This window comes from Schistocerca piceifrons, chromosome 3 (genome assembly GCF_021461385.2).
Source record: "Schistocerca piceifrons isolate TAMUIC-IGC-003096 chromosome 3, iqSchPice1.1, whole genome shotgun sequence".
NCBI classification, from domain to species: Eukaryota; Metazoa; Arthropoda; class Insecta; order Orthoptera; family Acrididae; genus Schistocerca; species Schistocerca piceifrons.
This window is the reverse complement of record NC_060140.1, coordinates 342,795,743-342,814,705: the sequence shown is the minus strand read 5'-3', so window position 1 is coordinate 342,814,705 and position 18,963 is coordinate 342,795,743. Positions and strand designations below refer to the sequence as shown.

The 18,963-nt window shown below is 36.5% G+C and overlaps 1 protein-coding gene across 1 annotated transcript in view; it reads right to left on the bottom strand.

The window, feature by feature from the left end:
* Positions 1 to 18,963, bottom strand: part of LOC124788146 (RAB11-binding protein RELCH homolog) — a 136,004-nt gene that overhangs the window by 101,233 nt on the left and 15,808 nt on the right. The window contains exons 4-5 of the mRNA XM_047255292.1: positions 12,467 to 12,637; positions 9,901 to 10,319 (exon numbers count right to left, since the gene is read on the bottom strand). Coding sequence (XP_047111248.1) covers positions 9,901 to 10,319; positions 12,467 to 12,637 — 590 coding nt within the window. The remainder of the gene's footprint in view (positions 1 to 9,900; positions 10,320 to 12,466; positions 12,638 to 18,963) is intronic.

Below are 18,963 nucleotides of genomic sequence, written 5' to 3'. Positions count from 1 at the left end.
ATGTTAAGACATTCAAACTGCACAGTTGGCCATGGAGCATGATGGGAATTAGTATGCGCATTATGGTTTGGTCTAGCAACAAAGTCCACTTCCATTTGGATGCATTTGTCAATAAGCAAAATCGGTGCATTTGGGGGGCTGATAATCCGCATTTCGTGATTGAGAAGTCTCTTCACCCTCAATGGGCGACTGTGTGATGTGCAGTGTCCAGTCACGGAATAATCAGTGTGATATTCCTTGATGGCACAGTGACTACTGATGGGACATGAAGGTTTTGGAAGATGATTTCATCCCCATTACCCAAAGTGACCATGATTTCAACAACATGTTGTTCATGCAAGACAGAGTTTGACCCTATCAAAGCAGGAGAATGTTTGATATCCTGGAGGAGCACTATGAGGAGTGCATTCTGGCTCTGGCTTGGGCCTCAACTGGCCGCTATATTCTTCGGAGCTGAAGGCGTGTGACTCATTTTTGTGGGGTTGAGCTGAAAACAGCCATTCAGGTGTACATCGATAGCACTGACGTTTCGACACTTCAGTGGGTCATGCAAAATTTCACTATTGGTCTGCACTCTGTGCCACATCATCGGCAATGATAGCAGCCATATCAAACATGTCATAACCTAAATCCGAACATCTGTAGCAAAGTTTACATGTTGAATAAAGTGTGCACAGTGTAGTTTGCAACTAATTTACGTATTTTTTCATGTAATTCAATAATTGTCAACCTGTATATTATGTCTTACACTAATACACTATAGAATAAGCATCTTTGTTTGAGCGTACGTACGGAGACACACTTATGGAACAAATTCCCATATGTTTGGAAAAGAGAATATATCACTCCAGTTTCTATGAAAATTAAGTCAAGCGATTCATGAGACTGAAACACCAGTGTCTATAATATCTTTTACTGCTCGACCCCAGAGGATGTTTTAATCTCAAACATGATGCGTTTCTGCAAGGAAATGAACTTCCTCTCAAAGAATCAGCAGATATTCTGAAAACACCATTCATATGAAGCAGAATTCCCTTTTCCTATATACCATACGCAGGTAAACAGGTAGATTCTGTCTTCCTAAATTATCAATCTGTCAACCGAGATATGATCATTTGATGCAGCTCCTCATATGTAAGATTGCCTCAAAGAATTTTTTGACTCACAGAGACCAGTTCCTTATGCTGCATAGCAAATGGTTAACAAAAATGGAAATAACATCAGATTAACCACAAAAGAAGCATAATAAGATACCTAAAGGTCTCAATATCCACGAATGGCTTATCAGGTAAAGTCTGCAGGATTCTCAGATTTTTCTGTGAAGATACTATTATCTGTTGGAAAGTGTCACCACTTGGGCGATTGTCTAGAAACGCAGAGTGATTTTGTCACTATTTACATTTGGCGAACTGATAAAGCAGCTTTCCATAAATGTGAATACTGATCAGCAGCTTTCCTTACATGTGGATAAATGCAAAACTGTGCAAAGAACATGAGTAACAACCCAGTAGTAGTAGTAGTAGTAGTAGTAGTAGCAGCAGCATATGATGAATGTCATATTGTTTGCACAAGTATTATGACAAAATAAATTAGCACAATGAACATGTGGAATAAGTGCTAGGGAAGGATACTGGGTGACAATCTGTTGGGAGAATCCTGTAAAAAAATGTTAAGTAAACTATAAGCAGAATTACTGAACTAAATTTCAAACCAGTCCTGTTCAGGAGGCGGCTAGGAGAGCATGGCACTCAAGCTCACTCGCTATTGGGAAATGAGATTTCATAATAAAATGGGGCAATTAGATGTCATTGCATAGGGCAGTGAAAGTGCTATTTTCAGAGGAATGCTGACATGTTGGGTTTGCCATAGCCTTAGATGCAAGGGCATATGCTTACAGTGTCATGCTTAAAGTGGAAAGCAGCTCATATTAAATCAATTAAAAGTAGCACAATGGCCAGGTTAGGAACTTCAAAGCTAAGGTCAGACACATCAACAACAGTTTATAACATGACAGTGCACAGTGCACAGCTACAGCTACAGGCCTGATGTTTAGCATGACAGGCAGTTACATGGGAAGTTTCAAACAAAATAAGTCTCACACACTTGCACAAAAATTTTCCTCAACATTGATTTCCACGACTTTACAAGTTTGTAGCTACAATTATGTCAATTTTTTAATCTATACTTAGCAGTGCTTGTAAAATGGCCCAAAAAATAAGTAGTGTTCATTGACATCCAGTGTTTTCAAGGTTGAAGTGGGAATAAAATAGTTACAAAATACAAATTTATGTCAATTTAAACTTCATTCAGAAACTACATTCATCATAAAGTTGCAACAGTCGTAAAAAAAGAGCGAGTTTCATAACTAGTGGCCCCATTTTCTTTGTTTCATCAATTAAAAGAAATGTAATTATCATTTCATTATCATTTCTCATTAATGCAACAGTATTAATTAGCCACCACAGAGTGTACAGGTACATGGAACTAACATTAGCAGCTGTAGAACAGACGTTGACAAGTTTCTCATGTGGAACTACCTTGTTGAGATCCCCCCTCACCATCACATGCTGTGAGCTGGCCAATGGCTCACTTCTGTGACGTGAGCATAAGTTAGCTAGCACAAGCAGATTGATGAACAGGGTTGTTCTAAACTACTGCTCCACTGTTAGAATTCTTTCAGTGTCTTACATCAGGACTCCACAGCCTTGCTGCTTGGATCTCAACAAATCAATATAGTCTACAGAAAAGTGTAACAGAGGCATTTAGGTGATAAATGGGAACTAAGGGAAGAAAGGGGATATTTTCATGAAATACTGTTACATAAAGAGAACCAGTACTTGAGGGATACTGGGCCACAGTTTTGTCGCATCTATTATATGTATAATGCAAGAACCAAAAGAATATGATAAGAAAAACTAGAGCACATATGGTGGCATACAGACATTTACTCCTCACTGTTGAGAGAACTGAATGGAGCAGGGAATGGTTAATATTGGAACAAAATACCCACTGCCTTACACTGTACATAATTAAAAACAGGGACCACTGATGGATAACTTTTAGGACTGAATTATCTTGTGCTATGAAAAGAGAACCCTACTTAATTCAAAGAACAAATTGTGGTCAAGAGTTGGAACTCAATTACCACTTTACATTTTTAAAAACCTGTAGTGTGTTACTGTAAAGTGGCACACTAGACCAAACTGTTCAGATATGCTTAACTTGCAAAGTAATGAATACATAGCGACAACTGAAAATTTGTGACTGACTGGGATTCACACTAATTTTTTCAGTTAATATATATCCTTCGCAGCAGCTTAAGCCATGGTCCTCCACTGTTCCCATTCTCTCAGAGGTGCTATTCCCACATAACCTATGGGACTTCTGTTACTAGTGTTCAGGAATTATAAATACAAGCACTAGTGACAATGAAAGTTTGAGTCAGGTCTGTAGGCATACTCAGATAGCCTAAAAGTTACTGTGATTTCTTGTGATAAACAGGAAATCTGTATTCAGGTCCAACAAAAATTTTCAACTGTCACTAAATAGCCATCATTTTACATTACCTTCAGCAGTCACTGTAAGTACCATCAAAAGACATTTGTTTCAGAAACATAACTCCTAGGAAGATCAGGTTACTAGAGAGTAATGGTTATGATAGCTATGATTGTGTTTCTATCAAACTATTAAATTTTGTCCTGACTTAATAGAGCTAACCTTAAGTTATGTTTGAAATTCACCATCATCTTAGGGAACACTTCTGGGCAGATTTCAATCTGCTGCAGAAAATCCCACCGACAAAACTAGAGATAAGCAAACTATCTTCCTTTACAGACCTATTTCATTCATTCTGATTTTTGAAAATCTTCTGAGAAAATGATCCACGATAAAATAAGACTCACATTTCTGAGCGCAAAAGATTGTCCACAGAGAGAGACATGCAACATTCAGAGAGAATTCCTGGCAGAAAAACAAGAAAAAATATCCTGTTGGTATGTTCTGTGATCCTTTGGTTGTGTGGGCTACAAAATTCTACTTGCCAAACTAAAAAAACTATACTAGAGGTTGAAAATACGACTTCAGTAGTAAATTTCTTTTATTATCATGACCAGTTTCGGGCTCTCATAAGCCCATCCTCAGGTGTCGCATTGGAAATAAGAGGCGGGAGATAATTTTCACATTACATATATAAAAACAAAAAAATTTCATAAAAAAGTTTTAAAAAGCTTTTAAAAAAAATTTAAAAAAATGTTTTGAAACTGCCGGTCAGGCTAGGTGCTGAGAAACCTATAGCAATGCGAAAATGACACCACACAGTCCTATGGACAACTGAATGGGTAGGGAAAAATACAAATAATAGCACAACACTTACACTGTGCTGTGGCCCCCAAGCGCCACGGTGGATTTGTACTAGATGCGGTGTGCTACTTATGAGCACAGAACAGGGCGTAGCAGATACAAACGAGGTAGCAAATTGGTAAACCAGAGTGACTAGAGTGCTGCCATCTATTGATGGAGAGAAGAACGCGGGGCCACTAGCCCGGCCGTTCACAATTTGAATTAGTGGTTTACATTTAAAATGAATAAAATAAATTACATAATAAATACATGAAATAAGTTAAAGAAGTTACAGAACTGTGGTAAAACTGAGTGGAAGCTGTGATATAAGATTATTATGTTGTTGTTGTTGTTGTTGTTGTGGTCTTCAGTCCTGAGACTGGTTTGATGCAGCTCTCCATGCTACTCTATCCTGTGCAAGCTTTTTCATCTCCCAGTACCTACTGCAACCTACATCCTTCTGAATCTGCTTAGTGTATTCATCTCTTGGTCTCCCTCTACGATTTTTACCCTCCACGCTGCCCTCCAATACTAAATTGGTGATCGCTTGATGCCTCAGAACATGTCCTACCAACCGATCCCTTCTTCTGGTCAAGTTGTAACCACAAACTTCTCTTCTCCCCAATCCTATTCAATACTTCCTCATTAGTTACGTGATCTACCCATCTAATCTTCAGCATTCTGCTGTAGCTCCACATTTCGAAAGCTTCTATTCTCTTCTTGTCCAAACTATTTATCGTCCATGTTTCACTTCCATACATGGCTACACTCCATACGAATACTTTCAGAAATGACTTCCTGACACTTAAATCAATACTGGATGTTAACAAATTTCTCTTCTTCAGAAACGCTTTCCTTGCCATTGCCAGCCTACATTTTATATCCTCTCTACTTCGACCATCATCAGTTATTTTGCTCCCCAAATAGCAAAACTCCTTTACTACTTTAAGTGCCTCATTTCCTAATCTAATTCCCTCAGCATCACCCGACTTAATTAGACTACATTCCATTATCCTTGTTTTGCTTTTGTTGATGTTCATCTTATATCCTCCTTTCAAGACACTGTCCATTCCATTCAACTGCTCTTCCAAGTCCTTTGCTGTCTCTGACAGAATTACAATGTCATCGGCGAACCTCAAAGTTTTTATTTCTTCTCCATGAATTTTAATACCTACCCCGAATTTTTCTTTTGTTTCCTTTACTGCTTGCTCAATATACAGATTGAACAACATCGGGGAGAGATTATTATATAAACCGTAAAGTGCAGTGAAACTTTTCTTTTACATGAGTGACAAGCAAGTTTTCAATTTAGTGAGGATATATATAAGTGGCAACATGGAACAATATGCCACAGCCATCAGTTAAAAAAACATACACATGTACCACTTCTATTTACAAGCTCTCATTATGGATTAACGGGAAAAGTAACGAAAACTTACAGTCTATGGTGTCCGAAAGTAATATGCCAATTAAAATCTAGCAGCAATTGCATAAAAGGACACATTAAAAGTGGGGTCAATTTAAAACCTGCTAATCAACAGTCGACAACTAATGGAGAATTACACGAGACCCAAGACCCATTTTACATCATGAAAGACAGGTAATTTTTTAATTAGTGAAGGCACAGATAATGCCACAGTACTATAATGTGCCATAGTCATAGGATAAAATGAAAAACATGCGAAGTATATTATTAAGAGGGGTCAATTTTACAGCTATGTAAAATGAACTAAATGGACCTAGCAGACCTCACTATAGGAAACATGCATATGCTGTACATTCGTTAAGCCTACTGAAGGCTGCAAAAATTATGGCAGAAAAACACTGACCCAATTAAGAACTAAACATGTATGGTGTACAGTAATCAGGGACCAGAAAGAGAAGGAAATGAGGTTGGGCGCTGCTTTAAAAAAAAAAAAAAGTTATTCGGCAGGACTGCGTGCTTAAGCGCAGTTTGCTCGTTCAAAGTGCCAGACAGATCATGGCAAATGCTGCGGATGATTTCTATTTCTTCTAAAATGTTTAAAACTGGGGCCTTGCATTGAATATGTAGTATGCTGCAATTTGTGTTTATACTTGAAATGGAATGGTTATGATCCTTCAGGTGGTTAGTGAGAGCAGATTTGGAATTGCTAAGATCCTCATGCTCTCTGAACCGTATGTTAAAGGAGCGGCCAGTTTGGCCTATGTATGTGGAAGAGCACTCACTACACTGTATGTGATAGACGCCCAATTGTGCGTAGCAATTGTCTTCTCTGGTTTCGTGGTGCTTCAATAGGTGCCCGACCTTATGCAGGGTGTAGAAGGCAGGTAAATCCTCTCTTTTCTAAGCAATTTGTCAATCCTGTCAGATACAACATCTACATATGGGATCCTGCAAGAAATTTTTTTAGAGTTATCAATATTAGTAGATGACAGGGTAGTCCCATACAGATCGTTGGAAGCGCCTTTCGATTGCATTGGCTGATGAAGAATAAAAACAACAATTGGCTAGCAGCCATTAGCATGTGCTATGACTTTAATGGTATCCAAATCACACTGGTAGTTCTCTTTTGAGAGAGGGACTCTGGCCACACGGTAAAGCATAGCAAGAAGAGCTGCCATTTTTTGCTGCTTTGGGTGGACTGAAGAGCAACAAATAATAGAACTAGTCATACTTGGTTTTCTAAATACGTTTAAGTGAACATTACTGTCCTGTAACGAAATTTCCGGGTCTAAAAATGGGAGTGTAAAGACAGAGTGGTATTCTATCGTACACTGAATCTTGGGGTGCATTTTGTTACAGTCATGTTGAAATAGTTGCAGCTGGGCGTCGGTCCCGTTATATAAAAGTATGATGTCATTGATGTATCTTTTGTAGCACACTACTCTTTGGAGGTGTTGTGGGTGGGTTGAAAAAAAACTGATGTTCAATGTGATTGATGTAAATATTAGCTATTACACTGACAATGGGGAATCCCATGACTAACCCGTCAGTTTGCCCATATACGGTGTCATTGAAGACAAACTAATTATGGTCCAGGACAATTCTGAGCAGATGAAGGAATTCATTAATTTTTTGTGAATCTAGATGATGGAGCATCCGTAAGTTGTACTCAATAATAGGAATCAACTCTTTAATGGGGATATTTGTGTACATGCTTATGATGTCAAGACTTGCTAGATTTGTATCACTGGTTACAGTTACATGTTTGAGGTGTGTAATTAACTCCTCTCTGTTCTTGATGGCATGATCAACACGGAAAAAATAATGCTTACTGAGGAAACTTTGCAATTCCCTAGTCAATAAGTAATCTGGGGCATTAATAGTGTTGATAATTGGCTTTAAAGAAGCCTATGGTTTATGAAATTTCACAACACCCCTGAAAGTGGGCGCTCTCGGATTCAGCGGTATTAAAGTTGTGGTTTTTTTCGCATCCGCTACTCCCTGTTCTGCGCTCATAGGTAACACACTGTGCCTAGTACACGTCCACCGCAGCACTGGGGGGACACAGCACAGTGTAAGTGTCCTGCTATTATTTGTGTATTTCCTACCCCAGGCAGTTGTCCGTAGTACTGTCTGGTGTCATTGTCGCATTGACATGGATTTCACAGCACCTAGCAAGCCCGGCGGTTTCAAAATGTTTTTTAAAACTTTTTTATGAAAAATTTTTGTTTTTTATACGTGTTGTGGCATGTGAAAATTATCTACCACCTCGTGCTATTTCCAGTGTGACACCTGAGGATGGGCTTATGAGAGCCCAAAACTGGTCACGATAATAAAAGAAATTTACAACTGAAGCGGTATTTTCAACCTCTGGTATAATGCTCAGTTGTGGATGTTCTTCCAACAGGATTGTTTGTAATAAAATATTATAACATTAATGACACCCTTCTTGCATGAATTGAGTTTTACTTCGTAACAGAAAGCAGAGCATGCATGTCATCAAATTGTCTCATAGCAATGAAACTGGTCTCAGAAAGAGAGACCATAACATGTAGTGCCCCATGGAGTGATACTGGATCTGATCTTGTTCTTAACTGACTTAAATTATCTTTCAATGACTTTAAAGGGTGACTCAAAGCTTATAATATTTACTGACTACATAAGCATCCTAATCACTAGATCAACCTTTTCATACATCACCCAAATGATAAGCAAACAGGCCTACAATTGTTTCACAACAAACATTCTAAATCTTTGTATCAAAAATTCATAACATGCCATTTCTAACAAGCAAAATGTCTAATCCAGAACCAAATGTTCACACGAATCATCATACACTAAATGAAGAACTGTGCAAAATTCTTTGGAGTTCATTTGGATACCCCCCGCCCCCCCCCACCCGCATGTCTACTACAGCCAGCAGAAGGTGATCAGTATGAATATTGCATTAAGTAGATAATTCAGAAGACTGTACGTCTTTCAGAAGCCTTTTTAAGGATCCACATTTACTCCTTAATGGCTTCTGTTGCTGATAATAAAAATCAGTTTCAGCTGAATTCGATTTATGCAGTCATAACCCACGACACAAAAATAATTTTCATTTAGATTTTGCCTCCATGCCTAGGATCCAGAATGGACCAAAGGTATTAAACAAACTCCTGTCTAATAAAACAAGAAATTTGGAATCCTACTACATCAAACAAAAGTTCAAAAAAATGCCTTACTAGCAACTTCTTCACCAAATTATCTTATTACCTCGATTCAAGGATTGAGAATTGTCCATAGTAAATAGTAGTGTGTTTTGTAAACCTGCATGACAAGTAATAGTGTACTGTAAACATATCTCTTTTGTTAAGCATGAAGCCAACTACTTTCTTTGAAAATACTAGTGTATTCACGTAAATATTATGCTACCAATTACAGATAAGAAGTCTCTGTTTGATGTCATCGAGAAAGCAGTAGCTTTCCCTATAATTTACAAGTTTTGACAATGTGGTGTAAATGTTCAATTTCACACAATGATTGGCTTTGTTAAGGTTTACCTTGACTTGTCCCACATTCCTGATGGTTCTCCCCTTTAATGAGCTCTATGTAACAAAATTAATTAATTAATTAATTAATTAATTGTGAGTATATATGTAAATGTAGCTGTGGATATATAGGGGTTATCAGTCTTACTGTTACTATGTGACCGTCTGATTAAGGAATTTCAAATCTACCCTATTTGCTGATCACAGTTGAAGATTTTTTACATCAGATCTGTGTACATTTGTGTTCCTTTTTTTGCATAGTACTGCATACAAAAATGCAGCTGAAATTAGATATAAATTGTACAGTCTACCTAGACACTCACTACAGAATTTGCAATTTTACATGGAATCTGAACCGAAGTTCAACTCTTCAGTTGGCCCTAACAAAGTTTTGATGTGGAAGACAAATTTTGGATAGGACAACTTTCTTTTTGATAACAAAAAAACAAATCCCTGACATTTAGGCAATAAAACTGTTTCTCTTGGAGTCATCAAAATGACACATTAATGTATGCAAAAGTGAAAGGAAAATTTAAAACAGTAACCGAGTCAATGTCATAGAAGTACTTGTATACATCAGCAATGAAACACAATCTAATAAACTACCTTGAAGTACTGGTGTCTAAAAGGACTTTAGTTTCTGATTCAGCTTCAGCACTGGAAGAAGCCATCTCATTTTGCAGTCTGCTTGAGGTTTCTGCAGGTTCCGCACCACAAGTGCTTCCAACTCGAGTCCATTCAGCATCAGTGTCAGTAAGGCTGATAGGTAACTCATCATCTTCATCTTGCAATGCACTACAGTCATCTTTAGTTTCTACATCCAAGATCTCAAAACACTCTGGTGTCCCACTATGGGATGTTGAGGTAGTTAGAATTCCAGCCAGATCAGATCCTGGTGTAGTAACATTAGAAACATCCACATTTGCAGCTGCAAATTTGGAGTCCATTGTCCACAGCCTTTGGAGCTCTTGTTTTTCTTGGTCCATAAGTGATAACTGCTCCTTAAGTTGTTCAACTTCCATTGCCTGTGCATAATGAAAGTAGAGACTTAAGAGTACTCTGAAACCAAGTTCATAAGACATATGGAAAGTAAGGTTACAACATGCCTGTAGCTCGGAGCATATTTGTTGGAGCAATATTAGTACTCCTAAGTAAAGAGCCGTACTTAGCACACAAAACAAGTAGTGTTGGGGCCAACAGATTCAGCATTTGTGTGAATGTTGTGCATAAACATTAACACAGCAATTCTCAATTCCACCTAGCATGGAGTTTACTCCCTCATCAGCAATCTTGCTAACACACAACATAAGAAGCCCCTTTACATTTAGCACAAAATTGAGACTATTTACAATAAATTAATGTCACATAGCAAATTGCAAAGTAGGTAGATAATTAAAAAATGGTTGAATAAATATCCATGATAACCAGAGTATTAGGTTATTGTCTATTTTGGCTGAGAAAGTTGCTAATGCAACCTTTGATTCCAACTCAATATATAAAGACTTGCTGAGTCATAAAAAAAAAAGGGAGAATGGCTGTCGCATGTACTACTTTTTGCACAATAATATTGCACCAAACACTGCAATTGTTTTGACGGGATATTTAGGAAGATCAAGTCCTTAGTACTAATGTATCACCAAGCTGTCCATTTTCTCTTTCTTTCTTTTTTCTCCCTTTAAGGTAACATTTTTCAACAGACAAGGAAGACAGTTGAGGGAGTGGCAGTGCCACAGATATACAGAACTTGATACCAAAGTCTTGGAACTTAATGACAATCTCTTGACAGAGGGGAGAAGAAACAAAACTTGATACCAAACGCTTGGAGCATAATGACAGTCTTTTGAGAGGGGGAAAAAAGTTCTATTCCTGCCCAGCTGACAAGTTTTGGGAATAAATATGCAATTTTCTGTGTAAAAAATATGTTGTAACCTCACTTTACAAACATGCCTCTTAGATACACAGCTGATACATAACACACAAAATAAACATTTTCCATCACACAATAACACATATTTCAACGTCTATATGACTGCTTTCAGATAACAGTATTTGAATTATACAGCGATACACAACACACAAAATAAACATTTTCCATCACACAATAACACATATTTCAACGTCTATATGACTGCCTTCAGATAACAGTATTTGAATTATACAGCTTACACTAAAAGTTTACATTCTTCAAATGTAAAATAATTGTACCTCATGAACCCTAAAACTGTATGCAGTTGATGACATTTCAAAGTTTTTGAAGTGAAGAGCAAACTTGTAAGTCAGATGTGTATGCACAAAAATCTATCCCAAAACAGAAAACACATTTTATGGGACATTTAAGTACAAAGGAGTTCAAAGACAAAAGAACAAGGCTGGGTGGTTAGCTGACTGTAATTCACATCTAATAATCTCTCAATAAAAGATCATTCAGGAAACTAAATGGCTTAATATCATGTCCAATCATAATAGGAGTTCTATACATAATCATGGTATATTACTTTGCTCTTTTGTCACCATATACAATGGGCACTACACGTAACACATCTCATTAACAAGCTTAATTTGGAAATGAAAGATGAAAAGAAATCACTAGGTCAATTGGAAATTTTATTTGTCTTGTGTTCAAAAGTAGAAGTTACAATGTCACACTCAGGTTTTCGAGTTTGCAGCTAAGTCTGTGTCATAATTTATGATATTCCCAACCTCTTCAGGTAAAGAAACTGACAAAATACTATGAAAAATTAAAACTTGGCTGCAAATTTAAAAATCTCATAGTTATCATTTTGATCAAAAAAGCCTGAGGTGTCAAGAAAAAGGAGGAACTTAACTTGATCCAGATTCTAAGTTAAGATCACTGGGAGAAAATGTTATTTTCAAGAGCGAACATCCAAAAAATAATTTAACATTTATAACAATAGCTCATACAAATACAAACACCACCACAAACTGTAACTCACCAAAAAATCTATCAGTCCTGTTGTGAGTGAGTGAGTGAGGGAGGGGTTGGGACTGTGTGTGCAATTTTCATAAAAGACAAATTTAAATATATCTCAAAAGATACACTATATTTATTCTGGTGATTCTATCAACATGTAATATAAGAACAACTTCGCAACTGAGTATTTTTCATCTAATAGCTCGACAAGATTTTTGACAATATACTGCAATATCTTACCATGTCTTGTAGTTTTGATTCCTTCTCGAGGTCAAGTTCATCAGTTTGGCAGGCAACATTCTGGCACAGCACTTTCCTTTGGCCCGACTGCCTCATAAACTCACGATACAACTGAAGCAGTTCAGCTGGTTTTGGTATATTCAATCCTACATCATCCCAATCTTCAAAATCCTAAATAAATATTTTTGAGGTAACTTTCACATAATTGATTAACATTAAATTATTCACCACACAACAGAAATCCATCATTAAAGATAAGTGAAACTGTTGGCTCACACAGATTATCACTAAGCTGACAAGAACAGGAAACTGAATTTCTCAATATTGATATTTCTTCTGCCAAAATTGTTCTCTGTGAGAGCCCAAGAACAGACATTTGGTGGAAGGGGGTTATAAGTCTCCCATAAACTTGGATAGAAAAGCCTGAGGTACGAATAGGAAAATACAAGACATGCGTGTGAATACAGTTCACATTAGCAATAGCCATTAGATTAACTTTGAATGTGAGAAAGCTCTAGACCCATCAAAATAATAGATTATGCTCAAAAAAATTATCTGAACTGTAGGGTTCAAGGTTCCCTGGGGATAAAGCAAATATGAGGATTGTTTGACACAACATTAAGTGATGAGCATTCTCCTTTACTTCTAAATTATTTACTTAACATTACATTAGTATACTCTGTCAATCCCAAGGAGAGTAATTGCCAAGATTTACATTTAATTTAATGGCAAAGCAATTAAATGACACTAAATCATTTTAAATTTGGGAGTTTCTTCGAAGATACTCTTCAATGGAGTAGTGGGCATTTCCCAATGCATAGTTCTTTAATTCAGTCTTAAACACCATTACATTATTCAGGCAACAATGTGCTGTCTGTCTGACACCTTTCTGTACTAATGTTGTTTCTGGTCCTAAGGTTATGTTCATATTGTTCACTATTTTTAATTATTTTTGAAGAGAGAAATATAAGTAATGACAAAGACATTAATGAATATATGTATTATGAAGCAGTTCTCAAATACCCATTTTTTTTTACAAGGTCTCTGCAGAATGTTCTTGAATTAATACAATATGTAATTCTTATAACATGCTTCTGCATTCTGAAAATACTAGCCCCTAACTTGAATTTCCCCAGAAAATAATTATACAACTCATCTGTGAATGTAATTACAAAAATAAACTAGTTTCTACATTTTTAAATTTCCTTTAGCACTTCATTAATGCTAGACAGCCTGGTTTCCAGTAAGGTTGTGATCTACCTGTATTCCAAAAAACTTAACTTTCCATTTCTTTTATTTCATTATTTAATAAACTTATTTTGATAGCTTGTGGGGTTCTGTGAGAAGTACTAGAAACTATGTACAGAGTTTTACCAAAATTCAATGATAATCTGTTTACTTTGAACTATCTGTCAATGTTTAAACATTTCATTACTTGCCTTTTCGGTAGGGTGATTGGTACTATTTTTATATCTGTACTTTCATCTTCTGCAAAAATTTCAAAATTTTCATGTTTTGAAACTGCACGTGATAAGATCATTCATGTATATCAGAAATAACAGAGGACCCAAAATCCAACCTGTGGTACATCATATCTGGTTGTTGCAAATTCTGAGTGTGTATCAATATGTGACTCGCACAGAACTGAAACGCACTGCTTTCTGTCATTCAGATAAGATAAAAACCAAGAATCTGCTGTGCGCCTCCTGCTCCATATCATTTTCACTCACATTAGGATTTCATAGTTCACACAACCCAAAGCCTTAGCCAAGTCACAAATATTTCCAGTGGCAGTAATTTTTGTTTTGTTGACTCTAGTATATCATCTGTCGAGATAAATATGGTCTGCTCAGTTGAGAGTAATTTTTCAAATCCAAAGTGTTCGCTACTCAGTATTTTTTCCTGTACTAAGTGTGTAAAATCTATTTCGTTTTCTGAAGTGGCTTGATAGCAGCACATTAAAGTGTTTCTGGAAAAATACCACTGCAAATAGATTCATTACCCAAGCAACTCAAAATATCACTAAGTTCAGCTGAATGATATTTCATTATTTTGCTTCTAATTTCATCTTAATCACATGAACATTAATTTTTACAAGTTGATAATACTGAAAACTTATTTTGGAGATGCCAGATGAAGGTGAGTTTTGTCAAAAATTAAACAATGGAAAATCCAGGATGGAATGTAACAATATTATGAAAAGGAAAGTTGCCACTCATCATATAGCAGAGATGATGAGTCACAGATATACACACACACACACACACACACACACACACACACACACACACGATTACTGCAGGCTCAGGCAACTGAGCAGTGTGGTTACAGTTGCCTGAGGCTGCAGTTGTGTGTGTGTGTGTGGATAAATGTTCAAATCTAAGTTATCTGCTACTTACCAAAGAAGTTATTAAAAGTTTCTGCACATTCAGGGTTACCTTTGATCAGTTCACTATCTACCGTTTCAGACATTCCATCATTTCCTTGATTTTTGCTCTGTCATTTTTTACCGTATTCCAAATAGTTTTTATTTGTTGCTGGAGAAGTTTATTTTTTTCTTAAATGTAGGCCTATATGTATTTTGATGTTCTGATGACTTTACTTAGAATTTTAAAATACAGTTTGTAATCAGATTTAACTATGTTCTAATCTGTGTCTCTTGATGCCAGTCATCTCTTAGCTAGTCATGACATTCTGATTCCACTTGTAATACAGGGTTTAGATGCACTTTATCTGCTTCCATCAGTTGATTTCTAAGGAAAACTGATTTCAAAATATTGTACTCCTATTTTCATTTATACCGGGGGTGTTGCACATCTTAACAGTCTGTATTTTTGCAAATTCTTCTCAATTTCCTCAATTCCTTTCTCATTTATTATCCTTATAGTTTTTTAATCATTTTTGTTTATGCATCGATATTGAACATCAACAGTTGGCCATGCTGGTTTGAGAGGTTATTATTTATAGGATAACTCTACTATTCTGCATTCTCCATGCTTTTACTAAAAATGTTACCAACAGCAGATTTGGTGGTTCCCATAACTCGTCACAAACTGTAGGAGGGGAGCTAGATTATGTGAAATGGCAATGGACCCCATGTAAACTCTAGAATAGGTATGCTCTACAAAACTGAAATTAATATACCCACTTAATATTATGTTATTCCACTTGAAAGTCAATATGTTGAATAATGCATAAAGTTGGCATACTGTAACTTAAAGTGACCACAGTAGCCATGAAATACCTCAATCATCATATTTAAAATACAAAGGAAGAATAAGGACAAATTTTGTCTGTCAAACTGCATGCTTTAATGGATAGTAAGGAAGAACTCACTAACCGCTATTTACTGTGCCTTCAAATAATGAATGTATCATCAACATTCTTGTACCACATTGATATTTTCTACGAATCAATTCCAGTGTTTTTCTTTTTTTTTCCTCCTGTGTGCCACTTGAAAGAATTGATAATTATCATGGTTTACTGACACATCATAGCTTTCTGTTCATAGGATTCACCACTCCGCACAGAATATTTGCTTTAAACAGTGTCTGCACTATTTGCTGGTATCACAGAAAATGATAATGTCAAGTCCCATGCCATCTTTTAATAACACCTTGACGATGCAATCCTCATAAGTCGCAAGACTCTAGAGAGGAGGGTTCTGCTTCCTGTGTGTAGACATGAAACGTTCTGCTCAACCGACATTTCAAATTCCTATGGAGAATACCAAGTATTATTTGACTTTTCCTGTCATAAGGGTGCTGTAAATTAGATGGAAAAAGTTAAATAACACTTGTTACACAGCAGATACCACAGAAGAGAGCCATCCTGACAAACTGTGTAGTCTCTATTCAGTTTCTTGTATAATATTTGTGAACCCAGAAAGTCTCTGATCTCCATCCATTATCTTCCTGTCCATAACCAGTCCATAACAAAGATATGCAAGAGTTAGCATATTGTGAGGGTAAAAGTTGCAGTTCCCTTATGCTCTATTTGATGTCAGTAGTTTGGTCTAATGTGACATTCTACAGGACTGTCAACAGTTTTTAGATGTGAAAAAGTTGATAAAAGTGATAAAATTTAGCAAAAAAGTGACAACTTTATTTAAGATGTGACAAAATGTCCTTCAAAATTAACAGTTAATTCTTTGATTTTTTGTTAAAAAATTATTTTATTAAAGCAATTTTTTACTTATCAGCTCTAGAGTGGAGAGCATCTGCATCTTGTTTCTTATTCAGACTTCCTTTCATGACCTGAAGAGCACCTCACCTGTCAACATGCACCAGGCAAGTCTCGTTTCTGAAAGTCTCCCTTCTGTAAGGAAACCTTAAGTCTTTCATTAGCTTCAGATGCCAGCTTTCAGCTGCCATAAAGTTTTTCTGTTCCAGTGGTCTTTTATTTAAGTATTTCTTCACAGGATGAAATCTCCTTTTTTTACAGTGCAAGTTTTGTGTTAACTTTCTTCTGCCTCTGCTTCTCTCTTTTCCTCTTCATAGTTTTGTTTTTCCTTTTCTTCCATTATAGAGGCAATTCTGGTTTTCTTGTATGCACATTTCACTGAAGAAAAGCAGCTCTTTCGTCATGTGTACTTTTTCTCGTTTGTTGTCACACCCTTTCATTGTGTATTACTGTTGTATCTGCATGGACAGTTTTTTTTTTTTTTTTTTTTTTTTTTTTTTTTTTTTTTTTTTTTTTTTTTTTTTTTTTTTTTTGAGTGATTCCCAGTCCTCTGTAAGATATGTTCTTGATGAAAAACAATTCTTTCAACACCAGCATTCCTTTGATACAGAGCTAGAGTTACTTTCACCAGTTTACTTCTCTGGGGATATTTTGGTTCACCTGTCATACATTTAATGCTGATGAATTGGTTCCAATAACTGTCAACTGGAGTCTGTGTAGTACCTGAACTTATGTTGGTTTCCAACTGATTTCCAATGGTAATGCTTTTGCAATCCTTACAGTATCACTGAAACTTTCTGTTTATGTTATGTCACCCAGGTGAAGACACCAGAAATTTTGCAGAATCCTTTACCCTGCCAGGTTGGCTTTAAGGATGACATATTTACAAGCCTCATTAAAATACTCCTTAACATACATAAAAGACTGAAGGTGGTTCTTTCTAGATCTGTGCCTACATACTCTGGTGCATAGCAGAGGGAACCTTGCACAACTACTCTGCATTTCCTTTCCCTTTCCACCAGCAAATACATCGAGGGAGAAACGACTGTCTATATGCCTCCATAGGAACCCTAATTTCTCTCATCTCATCTTGGTCCTTACATGAAGCGTACATTGTTGGCACTATATTCACTCAGCAGCCAGCTTCAAATACTAGTTCTCTAAATTTTCTCAATGTCTTATGAAAAGAAAGTAGTGTTTCCTACACAGATTCCTCCTTGAGTTCACAAAGCACCTCTACAACACTCATGTGGTGAACGAACTTACCAGTACCCAACTACCAGCACACTTCTGAATCTCTTCAATATTTTCCTTTAATTCAACCTGATGAGGTTCCCAAACACTCTAGCAGCATTCAAGAAAGGGTCACACTAGTGTTCTATTGTTGCCTTCATTATAGATAAGGCATACTTTCCTAAAATTCTTCCAATAAACTGAAGTCTACAATATGCCTTCCCCTCTACCTTCCTTATATGCTTGTTCCATTTCATATCACTTTGAAACATTAGGCCTGCAAATTTAATTGATGTGATTGTGTCAAGCTGTACATTACTACTTTGTAGATACCTGGAGGAGAGTTGCTATATCACCACCACCATAAAGCATGTCTTTTACAGGCAGTAAACTGAATTTCCTGTAAAACATCCTCTGATTGTTCATGAGTCTTCAAATTCTTCCTAACACACGTGAAAAAGTCTTTATTTCACAGTGAAGCAAATGTTCAGTGGCTCCTTTTTCTAGAATGTTGCAGTTAATTGGCTAAAAATGTTTGCAATGGAGGAGACAAATGTCAATGCAGCTTCCATTGTGGGTTTCTTCAGAAGCTGATAAATTTGCCTGTATCTACTGTTGGGAGCTGGAGTAGATATCTCAGCTGGAATAAAATGTAAGTAATATCTTTTGACACCATCCCATTACTGTATCATTCTCTCTGCAGCTGTTTCCAGGGTTAACCATTTGGATGGGCTTTGCTTTATGAAATAACACCCAAGCAGTCCCAATGAATGCTGTATGTCTGAGAAGTCTTCAATTTTTTACAGTCAATTGCTGAAAATTTATACACAAATACAATCAGATAAGAAGAATTCTCTCCTAGATGATGCTGTACTTTTCAGAAAGCATTATGTTTGAGCTGAAAATTCCAGGAGATGTGAGAACTAAGAAGTCTGATGTCACAATCTCTCAAAACCCTGGAATATAATATGTAAATATTTTCACTTGCAAAGATTACCAGACACAAACTAGGTGACAAAAGTAATCTTTTGGCAGCACTGCATTCTAGCTGTCTTGTTCCTCAATTGGAATAATACCAAGTG